We start from the raw sequence: 19,995 nt of genomic DNA on the forward strand, positions 1-19,995 counted from the left end.
CAGTTTCCTTTCGTAACTTCCAGGGATGGCCTCTTATCATCACTCCTTCCCGCTGCTCAACCAAGCGAAAGAACTCCCTCCCCAGTGTCAACCCTGTAACCACCTCTCAACAGTTTAAAAGTCTCAATCATATCACCTCTCCTTCTTCTATCCACCAAACTCTGCAGTCCACATTCCCTCAGCCGATTCTCATAACTATCCTTGTACAGTCCTGAAACTATCTTTGTCATCCGTCTTTGTATCCTTTCCACAGTTAATTTATCCCCTTCAAAATTTCACAGACTTTTTTAATGCACTCATACCAGGTTTTGGTATGATGTAAGGCAGGCGTGGCCAACTTCATTCTATACGAGGGCCAATATATGATAAGTGGTAGCGTCACGGGCCGCACACTTTTAGACAGAACTTAAATAAAAATAAACTCTGCATTTTTTCAAGGCAATAGTTATATGTATTGAATTATTATTATTATTATGTCACACCTCCAGGGAGTCCAAAGACTCATCGAGGGAGGGCACCTACTCTCTGTCTCCACTGCTCAATCCACCAGCTACAACGAACCGCAACTACCATCATCACCAACACCATCTACCGCCCACTACTACCACCACCACTAGTATTTTCGGAAACAATCACAAACATCTATGCCCACGCCTGGATTCGAACCCACAGCCTTTTGGCTGGAGAGCGGATTCTCTAACCACTCGGCCAACCAGGCTGGCTAAGTGGTTACTATATTTGTTAAATCATTTTACTACTGGGAGAACAATATAAAATACTTCATTGATTTAAATATAAGTTATTAAATTAAATTTAATTATATATTTCTGGTAACACAACTTAATGAGAACACTGTGGGCGTTCATGTGCTGCAACAAGTTCATCAAAGTCGATTTTCAATGATGATGATGATGATGATATTCGTAACAAATCCTGAAGGTGGTCATCAGTCAGTCGGCTTCTTTGTGACGATTTAGCTGCCCTCATAGTTGAGAAAGTGCATTCACATATGTATGTGCTTCCAAACATAGATGCAATTCTCAAGCTGAAATCACTCAATGCAGGATATTTTACCCTTGGTACCAGTTTCCAAATTCAATGCCTATCTCCATCCTTGACTGGAAAAAGGGGCCACTTTGAAGGGCACACAACTCCAATTGAATAGTGTCATGCTGCTCTGAAACGTCGCATTTCATTGGGTTGTTAAATAATGTCAGTTGTGGATGCATGTCACTGAAGTCAGAAAATTGCTTACTGAATTGTTTCAAAAGTTGGTCTAACATTGGCACAGAAAGCTTGAAGCCAATGTCATGGCTCTCCTCCATCAACTCCCTGCAGGAAGGGAAATGTACCAAGTTTCCTCTGACTAGGGTAAATTTAAAAACTTCAATCGACATATGAACCCATCTAGGTGTCAAACTAAATCTGAGATTGTTTGGTTATGTCCCTGTAACTTCACATTTGTTTCATTCATGTGGTGTGTGATGTCTGTTAGAAAGGCGAGTAAGCTGTTAAAATGAGGATCACATAGTTTTTTGATTAGTTCTTTGTCTTCTTGTGTTCCTCTAAAAACTGTTTTATTTCCTTTCTCAAAGCAAAAAACCATTTCAAACAGCTCCCTCTGCTTAGCAACATACTTCTGTGTACAACACTAAATCGTCATAATCTGCCTCCATTTTTGTTAGAAAAGAAAGAAACTTGCAGTGTGTCAAGGCCCGATTTCCGCACTTCATTACAGTTTTCATAACATCCTTTATCTCCAGAATTTTACCACACAGAGCCTCCTGATGTATAATGCAGTGCAATTGATTCCAGCCTTCCTTAGCAAGTACCACGCATTGATTTGGCACCATCTGTCACAATAGCTGTGAGAATGTTGATGTCACCAGTACCATTTACAAGCTTCATAACTGCATCATAAATGTCTTGACCTTTGGCTGTGTTATGCAATGACTCTAATGCTAGTAACTCTTCATTAATAACAAAGTCTGGAAACAGTTCAAACGAAAATTAGAAGTTGAGCTGTATCTGTTATGGCAGTTGATTCATCCAGAGCCAATGAGAAATAAGCTGAATCTGTAATAACACTTTTTCATTTATTTAACATGATCTTCAAACTCACCGGCAATTTTATCTTCCCCAAATGCACGTGCCATTTTCACAGAACAGTGTTTTACAAATTCAACATCAGATAATGATTTTTTTGCTTTTGCTATCTCTGCACTTATAACAAACAATGTCAAGAGTGAGCTTTTTTGTATTGATATTGGTTTAGTAAAAATAGATTTCTGAGCACTAACCTTTCTCTTTGAATTACGTACAATTTTAGTACATACTTGTCCAACGTATTCTTGGTATTTAGCAGCATGGTGCTGTATGCCGTGGCATTTGAGTTATATTCCTTGTGCACAGACAATACTTGCAAACACACAAGGCATTGTGGTTTGTTGTTGTTATTGTTTATAAACAGAAATTCATTTTCCCATTTCTCCTGAAATGACCCGTTTTCTTCACAGATCTTATTTTTCTTACTCATAGTACACAAAGGCTGAAGTAACTGACCAGGGGACACAAACTGCAACAATAACACTGTTAACTGTGAAACTGAGTCTCTGAAACTGATCACTGTAACCAGAGCAGAGCAAGTGACTTTCAATGATGCGTTACTCTGGAGCGCATAGAAATCTAACACTCCCACTACTACAACTCGCACAGAGAAGCAGTAGTTTTATAAATTGAGTAATCTTTTTAAAGCAATTTTGATTCCGTGTTGAGAATATAAATTGTTTCTGTCATCAGAAATAATGAATATAACTAGTATATCAGAAAATCTGCGGTCGAAACTAATAGCTAAATTGATAATACAGATAATTTAATATAGTTTTTATTCTGCAGCAGGCCACACAAAATCATGTTACGGGCCGCATGCGGCCTGTGGGCCTGCTGTTGGCCACCTATGATGTAAAGAACAGGTGCCTTTCCAGTCAGTTCCATGTAGAGTATCCAGGGCATGATCAGAAAGGTCAGATTTACCATAGTTATTAAATTTAATGTGCCATTTGTGCATTCCTTTTCCAAATAGGCTGCTATTATTATTATTATTATTATGGAGTCAGGAACTCATCGAGGGAGGCCATACTATTTGCACCAGCTGTCATACCTGTTCTTGAATTCATTCTTGCTACTTGCACACACAACATCCACTGGCAATCCATTCCAATCATGCACTACTCTCTGAGAGAAAAATCTAGCCCCCCCCCCTTGACAGCATTCATTCTCGACTTCCATGGATGCCCTCACATTCTTTCTCCACTCTCTATAAAATGAAAAATTCCGTTTGCTAAAATTCTGTATAACCCTTTAAGAAGTTTGTAAGTCTCAATCACATCACTCCTCTTTCTCCTGTTTGCTAGTGTCTGTCTGCAGTCTACAAATTCTCAAGCTGTCATCATAATCAGTATTCCACAAACCTGATATCATTTGATGTTATTTTTGACATGCTCCTTTGCACTCTTTCTGACTGTATCAGAATTACTACAGAAACCAGACCAGACCTGTATGCAATAGTCCAAGTGAGGTCTTATCAAGACCTTGTAAAGAGACAAAATGACTTCCCCATCTTTACATGTCAAGGTTCATATCAGCATTGCTGTTATTCTCTGAGTTGTATTTACAATTTTTGCTATATGACCCTTGAACTTCAACCTCCTGTCCACCAAAACTCTAAGATCCCTAGCCTCATCAGCCACTCCAAGCATAATCTCACCAGTACGATACAACATCAGACATCTAATCACACCAGAGTGCATGACCCTACATTTATTAGCATTGAAATGATAGCCATTTCACATGCCCACAATTCCAGCCTATTCAAATCATCTTGCATATCTGGATATCAGCAGCACTACTGATCACCCTACCTATCTTTGCCTCATCAGCAAATAGCTTATGATCATTGATGATTGTAAGGTTCTAGCCAGTTTTTAGGAGTACCTCTCTGTGATATATGTTATATCTTGTTGCCTTTGTTGTCATCACTGTTTTAATGGTTCTCATTCTTGGGGATAGGATGATGATGTGATGTGGCATGTAAGTATCTTATGATATTAGCCTTTTTTTTTTTTTCTTTTTTTTTTTTAGACTTTAAACAAAAGTTTGCCATGGTTCATTGAGAGATAAAAACATTTAAAAAAGGAAGTGGCTTGTTTCTTTCAACTTCCAGTGTGAACTGGATTTTGCAGTTTAAGCTGTTTAGGAAGTCCATGAAAGAATTGTGAGCTGATTCTTTGAAGACTGGCCAGATGATGGTGTCCACATCATCATCTGGTCAGATGTCCACATTTGGCTTAGTTATTAAGCCAAAGTCTGGAGGCTAACTAACGAGGGCTATTTGTTCAAACAACTCCATGAAAATATTCCCCAAATGCAGGGAAATCGATGTTCTCATATATTGCAACAAGGAGGCACACATCTGACATCTCAATGCTATATTCAACATCTAGTTTAAGTTCATTCAATGTATAAACTATTAATTTAGAAATCTCTCTATCCTTATATAAGGCATGTTACTGTAAACTCAGAGTGGGCCTGGGGTGGAAGGGGATTCATAGAGGAGTTTAAGTTTTTTAAAATTTTATAGGAGATTTAAAGGTGGCATTAAGGTTGTATTTGTGTAGTTTCTTTCTTTCTTTCTTTTTTTTCCTTCGGATATCCCTTTAAAAGTAAACAGAAAAAATCAAAGTTATACTTCTTATATACAAAGTGTAATTATTGATTCTTGTTATATTCCTCAACAAATTGTTAACTATATATGATTTCTCAGCTATTTGTCTTAAAGTGAAAATCTGATCCTGACAATCTCTATTTTAACTGCCCAGCTTGTTCTTCTTCATGTTTCCCTTCCACAATTTTTCTTCATCTCTTCTCATGCAGAAATATTATCTGGAATACTCACTAAGGAAATTCTATAGCAATTTTCAAATTCGATTTTATATACCTTTTTTTTTATAGATGGATACTAAAAAACTTTGATACTTCCACATTTGACATTTCTGGTTGAATATCATCTTCTTCAACTGCCTTTCCACATTTGAGGTTTTCTGATGTCTTTTTCTACCTCATGTATTTGTATATATACTCCTGATTGATTGTCTTCCTCATGGAAATTAGTAAAAATTAGTAAACTTTTCATGTAGTAATATGATGATATCCTTTACACCTCCTGAGGGTGCATATCAGGAGTTTGATGATGATGATTGCCTTCCTCTTGAATATTTACTGCCATTACTCTGCTATTTCTTGTTTCATCTGGCAATCTTTCAAAGTACTAACTAAAGACATCTAGAATATCTTCAGTTTTTGTGTCACCTTTATCATTTCTGATTCCTTTTACAGTACACTTATTCCATTGCTAAGCAATTTAGCAGTCTCCAGAACATTTCTCCACCCTCCTGATATCCAATTCTTCCTATGACATTTGTTTTGCTTTGATTCTCCTCCTCCTTTCATGTATTAGTCCTAGTGGCCTGTTACGTTCGTATTAGGCATGACCTATTATGATTTGAAACTATGACTGCTTCGAGGATAAGATGGTTGGCCCCATGCCTCTCAGTGTGTCCTATGTCTGTAGACATGTCTATTCAGGGGCCATTTGCCTGTTCTGGAGCGTGGAAAAAAAACCCTACCTCCGTATGAGACCAGCTAACTCATCTTCAGTCGAAAGAGACCAGATAAAGATTCAATTCCTCACATCTTGGACGGGAATCGAACTAGGTCTTTCTGACCAAAGGGCTTCATCTATACCGACTATACAATGATATTCGTGCAAACAAATTATTATACCGAATAATAACTGTTATACAAATATTATTCAAGAAAAAATTAAAGGCCGGCCTGGTTGGCCGAGTGGTTAGCGTATCCGCTCTCCACCCAAAAGGCTGTGGGTTCGAATCCTGCCGTGGGCATGGATGTTTGCGATTGTCTGTAGAAATACCAGTGGCAGTCGGCGGTAGATGCCGTTGGTATAGTTGCGATCAGTTGTAGGGAAGGTGCCCTCTCTCGATGAGTCCTTGGACTCCCTGGAGGTGTCAAATAATAATAATAATAATAATAATAATAATAATAAAAGTGTTTACATATTGCTTTACTTTCTTACCTTTTTCTCTGTATTTTCTCAGAGTACATGCTGACTTATTGCCAGGAACTTTCTATATGCTTTCTTCTTTTCCAGGATGCAATCCTCGAAAAGAAGAAAGGAATATATGTGAATTAAAATAAAAAGTAATTGATTACAACAAACTGGGGAGTCAAATTGATTTTTCTGTTCTTCCAGACAGCTTCACCATGTACTCCTCTGGCGAAATCAGTCAAAGGTTTCTTTCGGTCTGCAAGATTTGTTTGGATTTAAACACTTTAATTTTTTCTTGAATAATATTTTTATAATAGACCATGTATTATTCTGTATAATAATTTCTTGTTTGCACCAATATCATTGTAGAATTTTAAACAGCTTTCCTCTTGGCACCTTGTCATACACCCTTTCCTGATCTACAGAACTTATCCTTGTTATGTTCTTGTGGTTTTTAACTGTCTGTCTTAAAGTGAAACTGATTCTGACAAACTCAATTTGGCCTGAACTTAGCTTGTTCTTCTCCATGTGTATCTATGTTCACTGGGCATCTACAGATGCCATATGGTTACTCTGATGCTCGGTGATGTTCCACACCAGGCCTCGCCATGTAGTCTTGTTTGCTTTTCTGGCAGCCTCAACTCTCTGAAGATCAGTCACTCCACACATGCCATCCATCCATCTCATTGATGGTCTACCCCTGCCTCTTTTTCCAGGAACTTTACCTTCTATTACTGTTCTGAGAAGTCTTCCTTCCATCCTTTCTATGTGTCCAAAATATTTTAACTTCTGTCAATATCCTTAGGGAGCCTTAAAGTTCTACTAATCTTTTCTAACACCCTTTCATTTGTATGCCTTTCAGTATATGATATCCTCAACAGCCTTCTGTAACACCATCTCAAAAGCAGATATCCATTTCTTATCTGACTTCTTTAGGTTCCAAGTCTCGCATCCATAAGTTGCTGTTGGAAAAACAACTGCATATAAAATCCTCAACTTTGTTCCCATGGAGATAGATCCATCCTTCCAGATTTTAGACAGGTCTCTGATTGTTGTTTTAGCCATTCCTAACCTTTTTCTGACATCTTCTGAACAGCAATTCTTCACATTAATAATGAATCCCAGGTACTCAAACTTGCTGACTTTCTCAATTATTTCTTCATTAAGGTACACTTGTTAAGAACTTCTCTGTTTGTTTTTCCTTTGAGAACCATGATCTTTGTCTTGCTAGAATTGAGTTGAAGTCCTATGTCATTACTGATCTTGTTAACTTTGTCAAGAATTAGTCCTAGTTCTTCCATGTCATTGCAAAGGAGTACTGTATCATCAGCATACCTCAGATTACTGATCAATCTACCTCCTATCCTAATTCCTGTCCTGAGCTCATCCAATGCTTCAATCATGATGTCCTCTGCATATATACTAAACAAGTGAGGAGAAAGTAAACATCCTTGTCTAACTCCTTTTCCAACTTGAAGCCAGTCAGTCAATCCAACACCTGTTCTTACTGTGGCTTCTTGCTCCTTATACAAGTTTGCTATCAACCTGATAGTGTGTTGAGGAAAACCAATTCTTTTCATTACTTCCCACAGTTTCACATGCTCAACACAGTCTAAAGCTTTAGAGTAGTCTAAGAAACACATTACCAGAGGGAGTCTGAATTCTTTATATTTTTCTATGATCTAAGGCAAAGGATCTGATCTCTGGTGCCCCTACCTTTCCTAAAACCTGCTTGTTCCTCGGGCATCTCTGCCTCAACTTTGCCCTCAATCCTATTTAGCATGATCTTTAATAAAATTTTGCTTGCATGAGATATCAAACTAATAGTTCTATAATTCTTGCATGCCTTCATATCACTGTTCTTATGTAGTGGTATGAAAACTGACTTCTTCCGGTCTCTAGGCCATGATCCTGTCTCCCATATCCCTTGTAATCAATCTATGAAACACTCTTATCCCTCCATCCCCTGTGGCCTTAATTAACTCTGCTAGGATTTCATCTGCACCTGGGGCCTTATTGCTGTTAAGCTGCTTAATTGCTCTTTCAACTTCATGCCTAAGTGGAGGAGGTTCCAAATCAAAATTTTCTTGGTGGGAGGACTCCACATTTTCTTTATCCACTCTACTCTACAGTTCCTCACAGTATTCTTTCCATCTGTTTTTGATTTCCAACTCTTCTGTTAGTAATGATCCATTCCTGTCTTTGATGACATTCAATTTAGGCTTAAACTTGTACTTTAAGTCAGTGCTTCCCAAACTTCTGGATGTCAGGGCCCCTTTGGAAAAATTATAATATTTCATGGCCCCCCACGAAAAAAAATTGTAATATAGACATATATTATTATAATATTTATTATGTTTATATTCAATACAAAACATACACAGCAAAAATTGGAAAATTCAAATGCAAATATTACATTTTTAGCATCTTACATACACATTTGACATGGCACATTATCTCATAGTTTTATATAGATAGGTATATTGTTATTGTATATTTGCAGTATAAGCACATGAAACATAGAACAATTAGTAATAAAGAAAGAATTAAAAACATAAAAGAAGTTTAATAACAATTTAATGTGATGGATGTGTTTCAATACTGCTACACCAATATCAGGTGAAATATCTGAAATTGAAATTCTTAGATTGCTGCTTTGAAATGAAACTTATATGAATAAGCATATATTTACTAATATTCATTTAGCGCAGGAAGCAAAATTTGTGAACCCGCATCAATGTGTGATTTTTTCCATTAAAATATTAAAAAAAATAACAAAAACGAAATAATAAATAATAAAAATTAAATATGTTTCTTTTAAGATAAAAAAAAAATCTACTCAGTCTTAAAAGATTTTAAATTTGTTTTCATTATTTCATGGCCCCCTCAACAAAACCTATGGCCCCCCAAGGGGGCCATGGCTCACAGTTTGGGAAACACTGCTTTAAGTCACAAACTAAATAAAACATTCTTTTATAATTATGCCTTCTCATCTGAAACCCTATTTCTTCACATTTATTAGTATAGAACTTTTCCTTGTCCTGCTTGATGGCTCTTCTGATTTCTCTATGTAATCTCTTGTATTTTTTGGTCCCTGTGTCTCTTTGTTTTTCCAACCGCCTTCTTTTGATTAGTTCCCATGTTGAATCTGATATCTATGTGTGTGCTGTCTACAATTTTTCTTACTATCTTTTGCAAGAATCTGGAACACTCAGCAGAGGACATTCAGTTCTATTTCCTTTTTTTTTTATTTTATTTTAAATAGATGAATACTATGATAACTTTTCTCCTGTTGTTTGGAATTTGACTTTCTGGCCAAGTGTTCTAAATTTTGAGGTATAGCCATTATAAAACTTTTGTATCTCCTTGTTTCTGGTTGTATATCATCTACCCCTAGCTGTTTTTTTTTTTTTTTTCACATTTTAGAGTTTTGATGACTTTTTTTTCTTACCTCAACTATTGATTTTATATATATATATATATATATATATATATATATATATATAATCAGTACTTGATATATCTCAAAATAATTGCTTCAGATATCTAGGATATCTTTATTTTCAGTTTTCATGTCACCTTTGTCATTCTGATTCCTTTTACAGTATGCTTCTTCATTGCTAAGTTTTTTTTTTTTTTTTTTTCCCAGCAGTCTCTAGAACATTTTGCTACTTTTTCTGATATTTATCTTCTAAATTTTTTAGGAAGGTGGGGGAGGGGATTCAGGTGATCGTGGATCCAGACAACCTAGACAAATGTTGAATGTAGCTCCCCTAGTTCTTTATATTAGTGGCATAATCAACACAAGGTGTAACAGAGGTTCTGGGATGAAAGAATATTGCAGATTATGTATATTAATGTGACATATTTGGAATAATGATGAGGAATTTTTGACACTGGTTCAGCTTCATCAAAAGTTATAAGCATTAGTGAGACTTGGTTGATGGAGGATGATATAGGGATAGAATGCAAGGGATATAGTATTTTTAGAGAGGACAGAGGAAATAGAATGGGAGAGATGGTTTTGCTGATGACAGTCGAAGAAATGAATCCAAAAAGAGTAGTACGTCCATAGGATAGGGAATTATTTGAGTCTGTTTGGTGTGAAATAGTGACCAACAGAATGAAATATGTAGTCTATAGCAGCAATAACCTGCACTTATTATGTTAATTTGTGATGCAGTGACAAATTAGTTCAACTATGTGGACTTACATTGGAAGGAATAGTCACAGGGAAGAAAGAAAGGGAATGGAATTTATACAGCTGCTAAGCGATAATTATTACCTGAGGCAACGTAAGAGACAGGACATGAGATTCAAGAGGACTGGATCTGGTCATAGCATCAGAGAACTAAGCAATAAGCAATGTAGCCCTCCCCATTTGGAGGAAACCATTCACATGGTCTTGACCTGGGAAATTGCCACACCTGTAGAATTTTTTGTTAAAAAAAAGAATATATGTGAATTAAAAAGTAAGCGATTACAACAAACTGAGGAGTCAGCTTAGAGCTGTGCCATAGCATACGAATTTAGAGGGAAGAGATGCTAGCGGTGCTGAAAGATGGTCAAGGGATGTTTTAAGAAAGTAGTATTAGATAGTATACTAGAGTCAGAAGGATAAATCAGGTAGTAGTTAGACAGATGAATAGAGCATCATTAAGCAGGAGAAAAAAGTTGCAGAAAACATGGAATGAATATAAATAAAAAGGTGATCAGCAAGCCCATGAGCAATTGAAGATACAGTCAAGAAGGATGGGCTCTGTGGTAAGAAAGGCCAAATCTAATTATGAGAGAATGCTAGCTGATATCAATGCTGTAGTATGGTACATTAGCACCTGGGGCAGAGATCAGAATTGTCACCACTAAAAAAAAATGTTCCATGACTCCAAATGACATTAAAGTAAAAAAAGCCAAGAAATTATATTCTTCTTTAATCCTTTATTCAAGTGTAAGCATCAAAGTTCACACATGAAGTATTTTCACGTCTATACTACTTGTATATAGAAGCTAATGACTTCACATTAATTGCCTTGCCATTCCATAAGTCAAAAGAAATTCCCAACAGTTCCTTCGCTATGTGGCATATAAAAGGAAGAATGATTATGGAAGGATGACTTCAATCAGCAGTGGGTAGGGAGGTTACAGAATCACATGAATAGTTAAGTTACTGAGTGATCATTTTTCAACTATGTACTGTCCAGGTGGAGATATTCCAGTGTCAAATGTGACATCGATTGATGGGAAAATAGAGGTAGATAACTAGAGTGCATGCAGCATTGCAGAACCATAATGTGAACATGGTTATGTGATTATATGGCATATCACTCTGTGTATTATGAGAATAAGCAAAGGAATCGGCATCTCCTGTGACTCAGTTTAATTTAAACCCCAATTCTGGGAAATTGCCAAAAAAATGAAAAGAGGTCAAAATAGTTGCACTGTATAAAGAAGGTCCCAAGACAGAAGATGCAAATTCTAGACCAATCAGGAGTGGTGATTAAGGTATTAAAGAAGTTGGTAAAAGACAAAATTCAGCACTGGGTGGAGGACAGGAATATGATACTTTATGGGGGGGGGGGGGCATGGTTTTGTGAATGGTAGGTCTTGCTTTAGTAATTTGTTTACTTTTTATAATAAAGTAACAATTGATTTGGATAAAGAAAATGTCTACTCAGTGATAGTTCTGGATTTTGCAAAGGCATTCAGTGGGATTCTGCATGGAACTCTGCTGCATAAATTTGATCAAATAGGGATGGACGTGACACTCATGATTTGGACAAGAGAATGATTGGTGGACAGTAGGTTTTCTGAGTCTTGACTGTTTTTCTGTTTCCAGGATGTGAAAATTTTTTTCTAAGTCCTAGAAACTCCCTGGATTACACAATTTTGTCCATGAAATATATTTTAAAAATATATTTATTACAGCTGCTAAATGAATGCATGATTAAGGGAATAAATTTTCAACTTGAGCTTTCACATCCAAATTTCTGCATTGCACTTGTTCCATCTAACACTATGGCCACAATATGTTTTTTTTTCAAAATTATTTCAGTCTTGCAGCCATAAGCCCACAATATTTTGAATATCAGTTGATGAACATTTTTCAGTTATACAAACTAATCCTAAAATAAAAATTTTTGCATCAGATGCAAAATACCAAATTATCTTTTATTCCCAATACTTGTCTACTGATCTAAAGTAAGACTAAAATGGTGATCCAGTTCTGTTAATTCTTTAAGTTTTCATATTTTTGCTTTTTTTTTTTTTTTTTAATGTTCACTTAAGTCCCAAATTAACTTGAAGATATCTGACTGGTTCTTTCCTAATACTTAATTCTGCTCTGAAATTGATTGGAGTATAAAAGTATAAATCGAGATAGAATCTCAATTTATGCAATTTTTCAATTTTCAGCTGGCAGTCTAGATACATTATCACATAATTTTGTTTTAAAAAAGTTTAAAACTGACTGATCAGCCTTATTTCTTTTTGAAATACTTGAAGGTTCTATATTTTCCATTTTCCTCCGTCCTCCTTCTAAAATGTGATTCATACATATGTTCTAAATGCCTCAATCAGTCCACTAGTGTTCTATCCCTTACATGAAATCTGTTTTGGACAATAAATGGACTGAGCTGCTTCCTCATTTTTAATTTCTTAAAGTGTTTGTTTCCAAACTTTGGATTGATTGATTTTCATTTTGGAGCTAAAGTGAAAATATTAATATTAGGAATTCCCTGGATTATAAAATAATAACCTTACCAATAAATTATCAGATACAATCCAAATTTAAAAATCGGCAAGAAAATTTGTTGGATGCGATCTTTTGTTTTTGTTTAACTAACAGGTAAGAGGTGCAATTTTATGAACAAACAGCTTTGAAGCAGCTAAGTGTAATAATAATAATAATGTCTGTTACATGTAGCTGTTTTGTTGCATTTGATTTATAGTCATATAATGATATTATTGTATATGTTTAAAAGAAACAAAAATTTATATATAAAATAACAAATAACATTACATTTATTGCATTCAGACAGTGATTCAATGCTGTAGTATGGTACATTAGCACCTGGGGCAGAGATCAGAATTGTCACCACTAAAAAAAAAGTTCCATTACTCCAAATGGCATTAAAGTAAAAAAAGCCAAGAAATTATATTCTTCTTTAATCCTTTATTCAAGTGTAAGCATCATAGTTCGCACATGAAGTATCTTCACGTCTATACTACTTGTATATAGAAGCTAATGACTTCACATTAATTGCCTTGCCATTTCATAATGCCAAGCATACATCATTTCAGTCATGTATAATACGCATTATGGAAAGGGCCACTACCGAGACCAGTTTCAATCTTTATTGAGATATTATTAAGGAACAGGCTGTACCTCTCTCCAAAAACTCTGAGTGATATACAAGAACACTAAATTGCCCAAGAAATTATATACTTGGTTTAATCCGTTTTCCAAATGCAAGCAAACAAAGTTTATGCCTGAAGTATCTTTCAGGACTGGGCAACTCGTGGCAAAGGTGTTATGACTTCACATCACTTGCCTTAGTATCCAATATTGCAAAGCACTTCTCCTTGTGGACATGTACAATGCTATAGATTATGGGAAGGATCACTACCCAGACTGGTTTCAATCTTTATTGAGGTGTCATCAGTGGGAGCCAGATCTGGAGGTGAGATACCAAGGTTGAAGTAATGAAGAAGTCGTATTTTCTTATATGAGTTTCCCAAAGGTGTCACACATTATTAAAATACTCTGGATTAGAGATAGATAATTGTTGAAAATTTTTTCACTTGTTTGTATTATAAATTAAAGATACCAAGAAATTATATACTTGGTTTAATCCATTATCAAAGTGCAAGCAAACAAAGTTTATGCTTGAAGTATCTTCCAGGACTGGGGAAACTTGTGGCAAAGGTGGTATGACTTCACATCACTTGCCTTAGTATTCCATAATGCAAAGCACATCTCCTTGCGGACTTGTATAATGCTATGCATTATGGGAAGGATCACTACCCAGAATGGTTTTGACCTTTATTGAAGTCTCATCAGTGAAAGCCAGACCCAGAGGTGAGATCTCTAATCCAGAGTATATTTAATAATAATGTGTGACACCTTTTGGCAACTCATATAGGAAAATATGACTTCTACATTACTTCAACCTTGGTATCTCACCTTCAGGTCTGGCTCCCACTGATGAGACCTCAATAAAGGTTGAAACCAGTCTGGGTAGTGACCCTTCCCATAATGCATAGCATTATACATGCAAAGGAGATCTCCGCAAGAAGATGTGAAGTCACACCTTTGCCACGAGTTGCCCCAGTCCTGAAAGATACTTCAGGTGCAAACTTTGTTTGCTTACACTTGGATAATGGATTTAACCAAGTATATAATTTCATGGTATCTTTAATTTATAATATAATGAAGTGAAAAACTTTTCAACAAGATCACTAAATCTCAATGAGTAATCCAAAAGGATCACTCATTGAGTGATCCTTTTGGGTTACTCATTGAGATTTATTGAGTGAAAACTGAGTGAAAACTCAGTTTTCACTCAGTTCATTGAGTGATGTTCATTGAGTTCAATGAACATCACTTTGAGAACATCACATTGATCATTGAGTTCAATGAACTGAGTTCATTGAACTCAATGAACTCAGTTCATTGAGTTCATTTCACTCAATGAATTTTCATTCATTGAGTGAAAACTCATCAAATCAAACTCTCATTGCCGGCTCAACTCTGTGACAGGCGAAACCTACCAACAAGCAGTGGCATAGCTGAGGGGGTGGGGGGTCCACCCTGGGCGGTACTTTGAACCTTTTTGAACTTTTGCAGTTTATTCTAAAATACAGTCTTGAGAACTCAGTTCCAAATATTGTAATACTACTGTGAATTTTCCTCACAATTGCTGTAAAAGTGTGAGAGGAGGTTTTCTAAATTAAAATTTATTAAGAATTACCAAACAGCAATGACCCCAAGAAAGATTGGTTGGTCTAGCAACTATATCGATAGAGGCGGATATAGCTTATAATTTAAATTTAGAAGAGCTTATAAACAATTTAATTGTGTGATATCCCTATAGAGCAAACATTTAATTAATATTATTATGTAATCGTTTTGCATTAATGTTTCTCTTGTAATAAAAACAAAATAGCAATTGGAGATTTTTTATATTTTTGTCATATAATCCATCAGGAGCGATATTTAATTGTTTGCCTCAGGGCGCAATCTAATCTGGCGACGGCGCTGTGTATATATGTATACATATATATATGTATATATATATGAATAGTATATTATCCATCCTTCCCTATCCCCAGCTTATCAATCCATTTATCATAAATTGCAAGTAGATTGCTAAAATATTTGAAATATTTATATAATAAAATATATAAAATATTGTGTTGTCAGTTGTGTTTCTAATAATTTTTACTATATTTTGAGATAGCTAATAAAGCATTAACACATTCATACCGGAATGAATTCTCTTGCTGTGCAGATGAGTCACTGACTCTTGATGAGTCAGTGACTCATCACAGAATTTCCAAACATGCATTTTCATATGGCTGATGTCTAAATATTTACACTGAATTGATCTCATTCACTGATCCTGGTCACGGCTTCAATTTCTCAACTACAGGCATGTCAATTGGAGAATATGCAGTTGAATGACAAAATCAGTTCATAATAGATTTGTCCATATTGTAGATTTTAGAGGGTGTCACATGCATTGTTTCATATCCATTATATAGAATAAAAAGAAATAAACAAAATTTCTAAGCTCTTTTCTGCTTACAATCATCAGCAAAGAACAGTTTATCTCCTGTGACCACTTCTGATATATCGCTGACATAGAAATTTAAAAAAAAAAAAATAGCATATCCTTGGAATTCTTGACATTTACCTCTGGCTTAGAGAACATCACATACTCAGCCCATTTTACTCTCAATAGAACCCTAGGACCAGAAATACACTTTATGCTTCATCTCTGTGATATCTGTTTATATATAAAAACACAATATAATGTATACAGATAAAAGTATATTATGCATAATTTTAAGTTCGAATCTTTTTAACGATTGTTTGTTCTCATTTCTTATTAAATAACAATATTCTGTCTTTTAGGTGTGTGGCCTTGCAAATGGCTTAATTTTTGAAACGTCAGAAGACTCTATACTACGAAAATATCCCAAAACATTTACATTAGATGTGATTGAGCATATTAATCATACTCTAGAAAATGCACCCAATGAGCCAAAATTAGCAATACTGTTTTCTTCATTTTGGTGCCAGCACTTATTTCATCTAGAATCTGCAGAAGGTAAGCTATAATTTGGTTTCATTAGAATTATAGCTGAAGCAACTAAGACTAAGAGGCCAATACATTTGTTAATTGCATTCACTCTTTGGTTAGCATGCCTCTCTTGCAGGATTAAAATCTTGAGGTTCATTGCCTCCTCCATATGATATTGGCTAATCTTCAATGGAAAATTATGAAAGTCACTGATAAATGTTCCTCACATTGTAAATGGGATTCAAACCTAGCTTTTCCTAACCAAGGGCAGTTGTCACATCATCCCTGCTACTGTACTGTGGAAGTGCAGTAAGCAGCAAATTGCCAAAACATTATTGTTTAGCTATATTTTGTATTGTTATATTTATTATTATTGCTATATCTGTTATGCTGTTGTTATTATCAGAATTCCATGGCATCTCAAGGGATCTGTCTTAATTATCACTGTCATTTGTAACTCCATCTGCAGTTTATTCATTGCACGTATTATTGTTTCAGCAATATTTGTATTATAAGGTTTCACAAATTGACATAACGCAAGGAAAAGAATGAATAATATATTTATAGTCGATTATGGAAAGATCACATTGATTGGAGAAAATGGTATAAGGACAACTGCTGCAAAAGATATAGTGGAGATACTTAATGAACAGTTATAAAGGTCTTTCATTCTTGTAAATGTGACATCATGGAGAGATTGAGAGCAGGAGGATGTGAGCACGGGAGTGAGAAGTAGGTTTTTGCATGCAGAGTTGAATGATTGGAATGCCTTGCCTGAGAGTGCTATGTCTGCAGAGAATTTGAGTGTGTTTAAGGTGCAGTATAATGAGCTGATGATATGACAAAAGGGACCTTCTAGATGAGTCTTTGACTCCATGGGGTCTGGGGATAATAATAATATTATTATTATCTCAGGACCCCATGAAGTCACAGACTCATCTAGGAGATCCCTTTTGTCATACACACACAGCTCATCCTATTGTGCCTTAAACATATTCAAATCCTCTGCAGACACCACGCTCTCACACAATGCATTCCAATCATTCACAACTCACCATACAAAAAAACCTGCTTCTCACTCCCTACTCACACTCTCTTTATACAGCTTCTTGTATAAAGAGAGTGTGAATCGGGGAAGAACAAGGGATAATCTTTTGTTCTCCTCCAATCTCCTACCATTTTATGAAAAACCTTTTCAATGATAACCCTATCATATCACCCCCTATTCCTCCTATCCACTAGACTCCAAATTGCATCGTCTCAACCTTTCTTCATATTCAACATTCCAGAGATCAGAAACTATTTTGGTCAATGCCATTGGACCCTCTGCAACATCTCTTCATCTTCGAAAACAAGGTGACCAAATCTGTACATAGTAGTCCATATGTGGCCTAATCAGAGCCTTATATAGTGGAAACACTGTATAAGGCTCTTATACAGTGTTTAATTTACTTCTACAAGTCAGTGTACTCAGCATCATGCCCAGAATTCATTGTGTTACCTCAATTTTGGCAATGTGTCCTCTAAATTTCAGATCTTTATCCACCATCATCCCAAGATCTCTTATTTCCTCTGTCTCCAACAATATATATATCCCCACCAATCATTAATTCTACATACCATCTTTATTTCTCAAATTTTAAAACCTTACATTTTTCAACATTGAACTGGCATACCCAATCCCATACCCAGAATATTCAAGTCTCTTGTCAGACCAGAACATCTGCTCTTCTTCTCATAATTCATCCCAACTTTGCATTGTCTGTAAACAACTGAATATTCCCATTCAAATCTTCCCCAATATCATTAACATACAGGTTAAACAGGAATGGCCCTAAAACAGACCCCTGAGGCACACCACTAGTGACTTTCCTCTTCTAGGATATTGCTCTCCCATACACAACTTGTTGATACCTATCAGACAGTCAATCTCCAATCCAGTGCACTAGTGTAATATCCAATCCCATCTGCTCTAGTTTGACTATCAACTTATCATGCAGGATACTACCAAAAGCTTTTGCAAAGTCTAAGTATATTACTGTGTATATATCCATCTCCCACATCCAATGATGTTTGTCAACTTATGTGGCCGAAAATAAGATACTTATCATAAGTAAATAGATTACTAAAGCACAACCTCCCTTTAGTAAATTTATGCTGTCCATCAAAGATAATACCATTGTTGTCAAACCCAATTCTGGATTCTGATTTTCACCAGTCTTTTCAACACTTTAACTATAGGCCAATACACAGATTGGCCTATAGTTTGATGCTTGACTTCTGTCACCTCATTTATAAAGAAGTACAATCTTGCCTTCTTTCTACTCCTTTGGAAACTGACCCAATGTAAGACTCATATTAAACAAATATGAGTTTGTTTAATCAAGGCAGATGTCAACTCCCTGCACATTCCTTCAAAATACCTGGTGATATATCATCAAGCCCCACAGCCTTATTAATATCAAGTTTGCTTAATTCCCCATATACTTCTTCCTCACTCACAGTCATTCACTCCTCATCATCATCATCCACATCAGCCATGCATGTTTCAACCTGAAATTACAGGTCATCATCAGTGGCATCAGGCAGTTGAATACAAAATAGAACATGAACAATGGATTATTTAAAACAGTAAGAACTATGGGATGTTATATAGAACAATGCAAATAAGTAACTAAGAAAACCTAGTATTATTATTGTTAAAAAAAATGATGACCTATAATTTTCAGTTTGAAATATATAGCTTTTAAATATATTATGCACTCTTTTCTTTGCATTGTTGTTGTGTTAGTTTGTGAAGTACTGTACATATTATTTTTGGACATCTGTATGGGATTGTAACACTCATCATAAGAGAGGCATCCACTAACCATTATTCATTGGTAGTGCCCTCATTGTCAGTGAATGTTTCACTGAGAATAGTGCATTGGCAATTGTAATTTCTTCTGATAACTAATAATTCCACTTGCTACTATCCTCTAGGGGGGGGGGGGAATGAGTCCTTGTCTTTCCTTATTGAAAAAATGATATTTTTTCAATGTTATTATTATTATTGCCCATTTAGTAACTTAGATATTTCTATTATATCCAATCTTTTCTACCTATTCATTAAATTTTCCATAAATATTCAATCTATCCTCATAACAGCATTACACAGACCCACCACCATCTTGATCAGCCTCTGCATCCTCTCCACCACTTTCTTATTCTCACATGCATTAAAACCAGATGAGGAAATCTAAGAATAGCAGTTCATCATTTTTTGTTGAAAGTTTTTCTACTTGGTTATACTATAAATTAAAGATACCAAGAAATGATATACTTAGTTTAATCCATTATCCAAGTGCAAGCAAACAAAGTTTGTGCCTGAAGTATTTTCAGGACTGGGGCAACTCGTGGTAAAGGTGGTATGACTTCACATCACTTGCCTTAGTATCCCATAGTGCAGAGCACATCTTCTTGGTGCAAGGAGATGTGCATAATTCAAAGCACATCTCCATAATGCATAGCATTATACTGAGTAATAGTCGAGCACATAATGGAGAAGACTCGAGATCTCAGCGA

General features: G+C 35.6%; 1 protein-coding gene across 2 annotated transcripts in view; it reads left to right on the forward strand.

The window, feature by feature from the left end:
- LOC150096944 (F-box only protein 22-like) overlaps nucleotides 1-19,995 on the forward strand; it is a 42,641-nt gene that overhangs the window by 11,150 nt on the left and 11,496 nt on the right. Inside the window, exons 2-3 of one of the 2 annotated variants that reach the window (XM_090408478.1) lie at nucleotides 2,896-3,022; nucleotides 16,263-16,458. In XM_090408478.1, coding sequence (XP_090264604.1) covers nucleotides 3,011-3,022; nucleotides 16,263-16,458 — 208 coding nt within the window. In that variant the 5' untranslated portion in view covers nucleotides 2,896-3,010. The remainder of the gene's footprint in view (nucleotides 1-2,895; nucleotides 3,023-16,262; nucleotides 16,459-19,995) is intronic. The other variant, XM_090408477.1, reaches the window with a different exon arrangement.

The sequence above is a fragment of the Typopeltis vanoorti genome, chromosome 18, assembly GCF_054136105.1.
Source record: "Typopeltis vanoorti isolate ZY-2024b chromosome 18, IOZ_Tvanoo_1.0, whole genome shotgun sequence".
In the NCBI taxonomy this organism is placed as follows: Eukaryota; Metazoa; Arthropoda; class Arachnida; order Uropygi; family Thelyphonidae; genus Typopeltis; species Typopeltis vanoorti.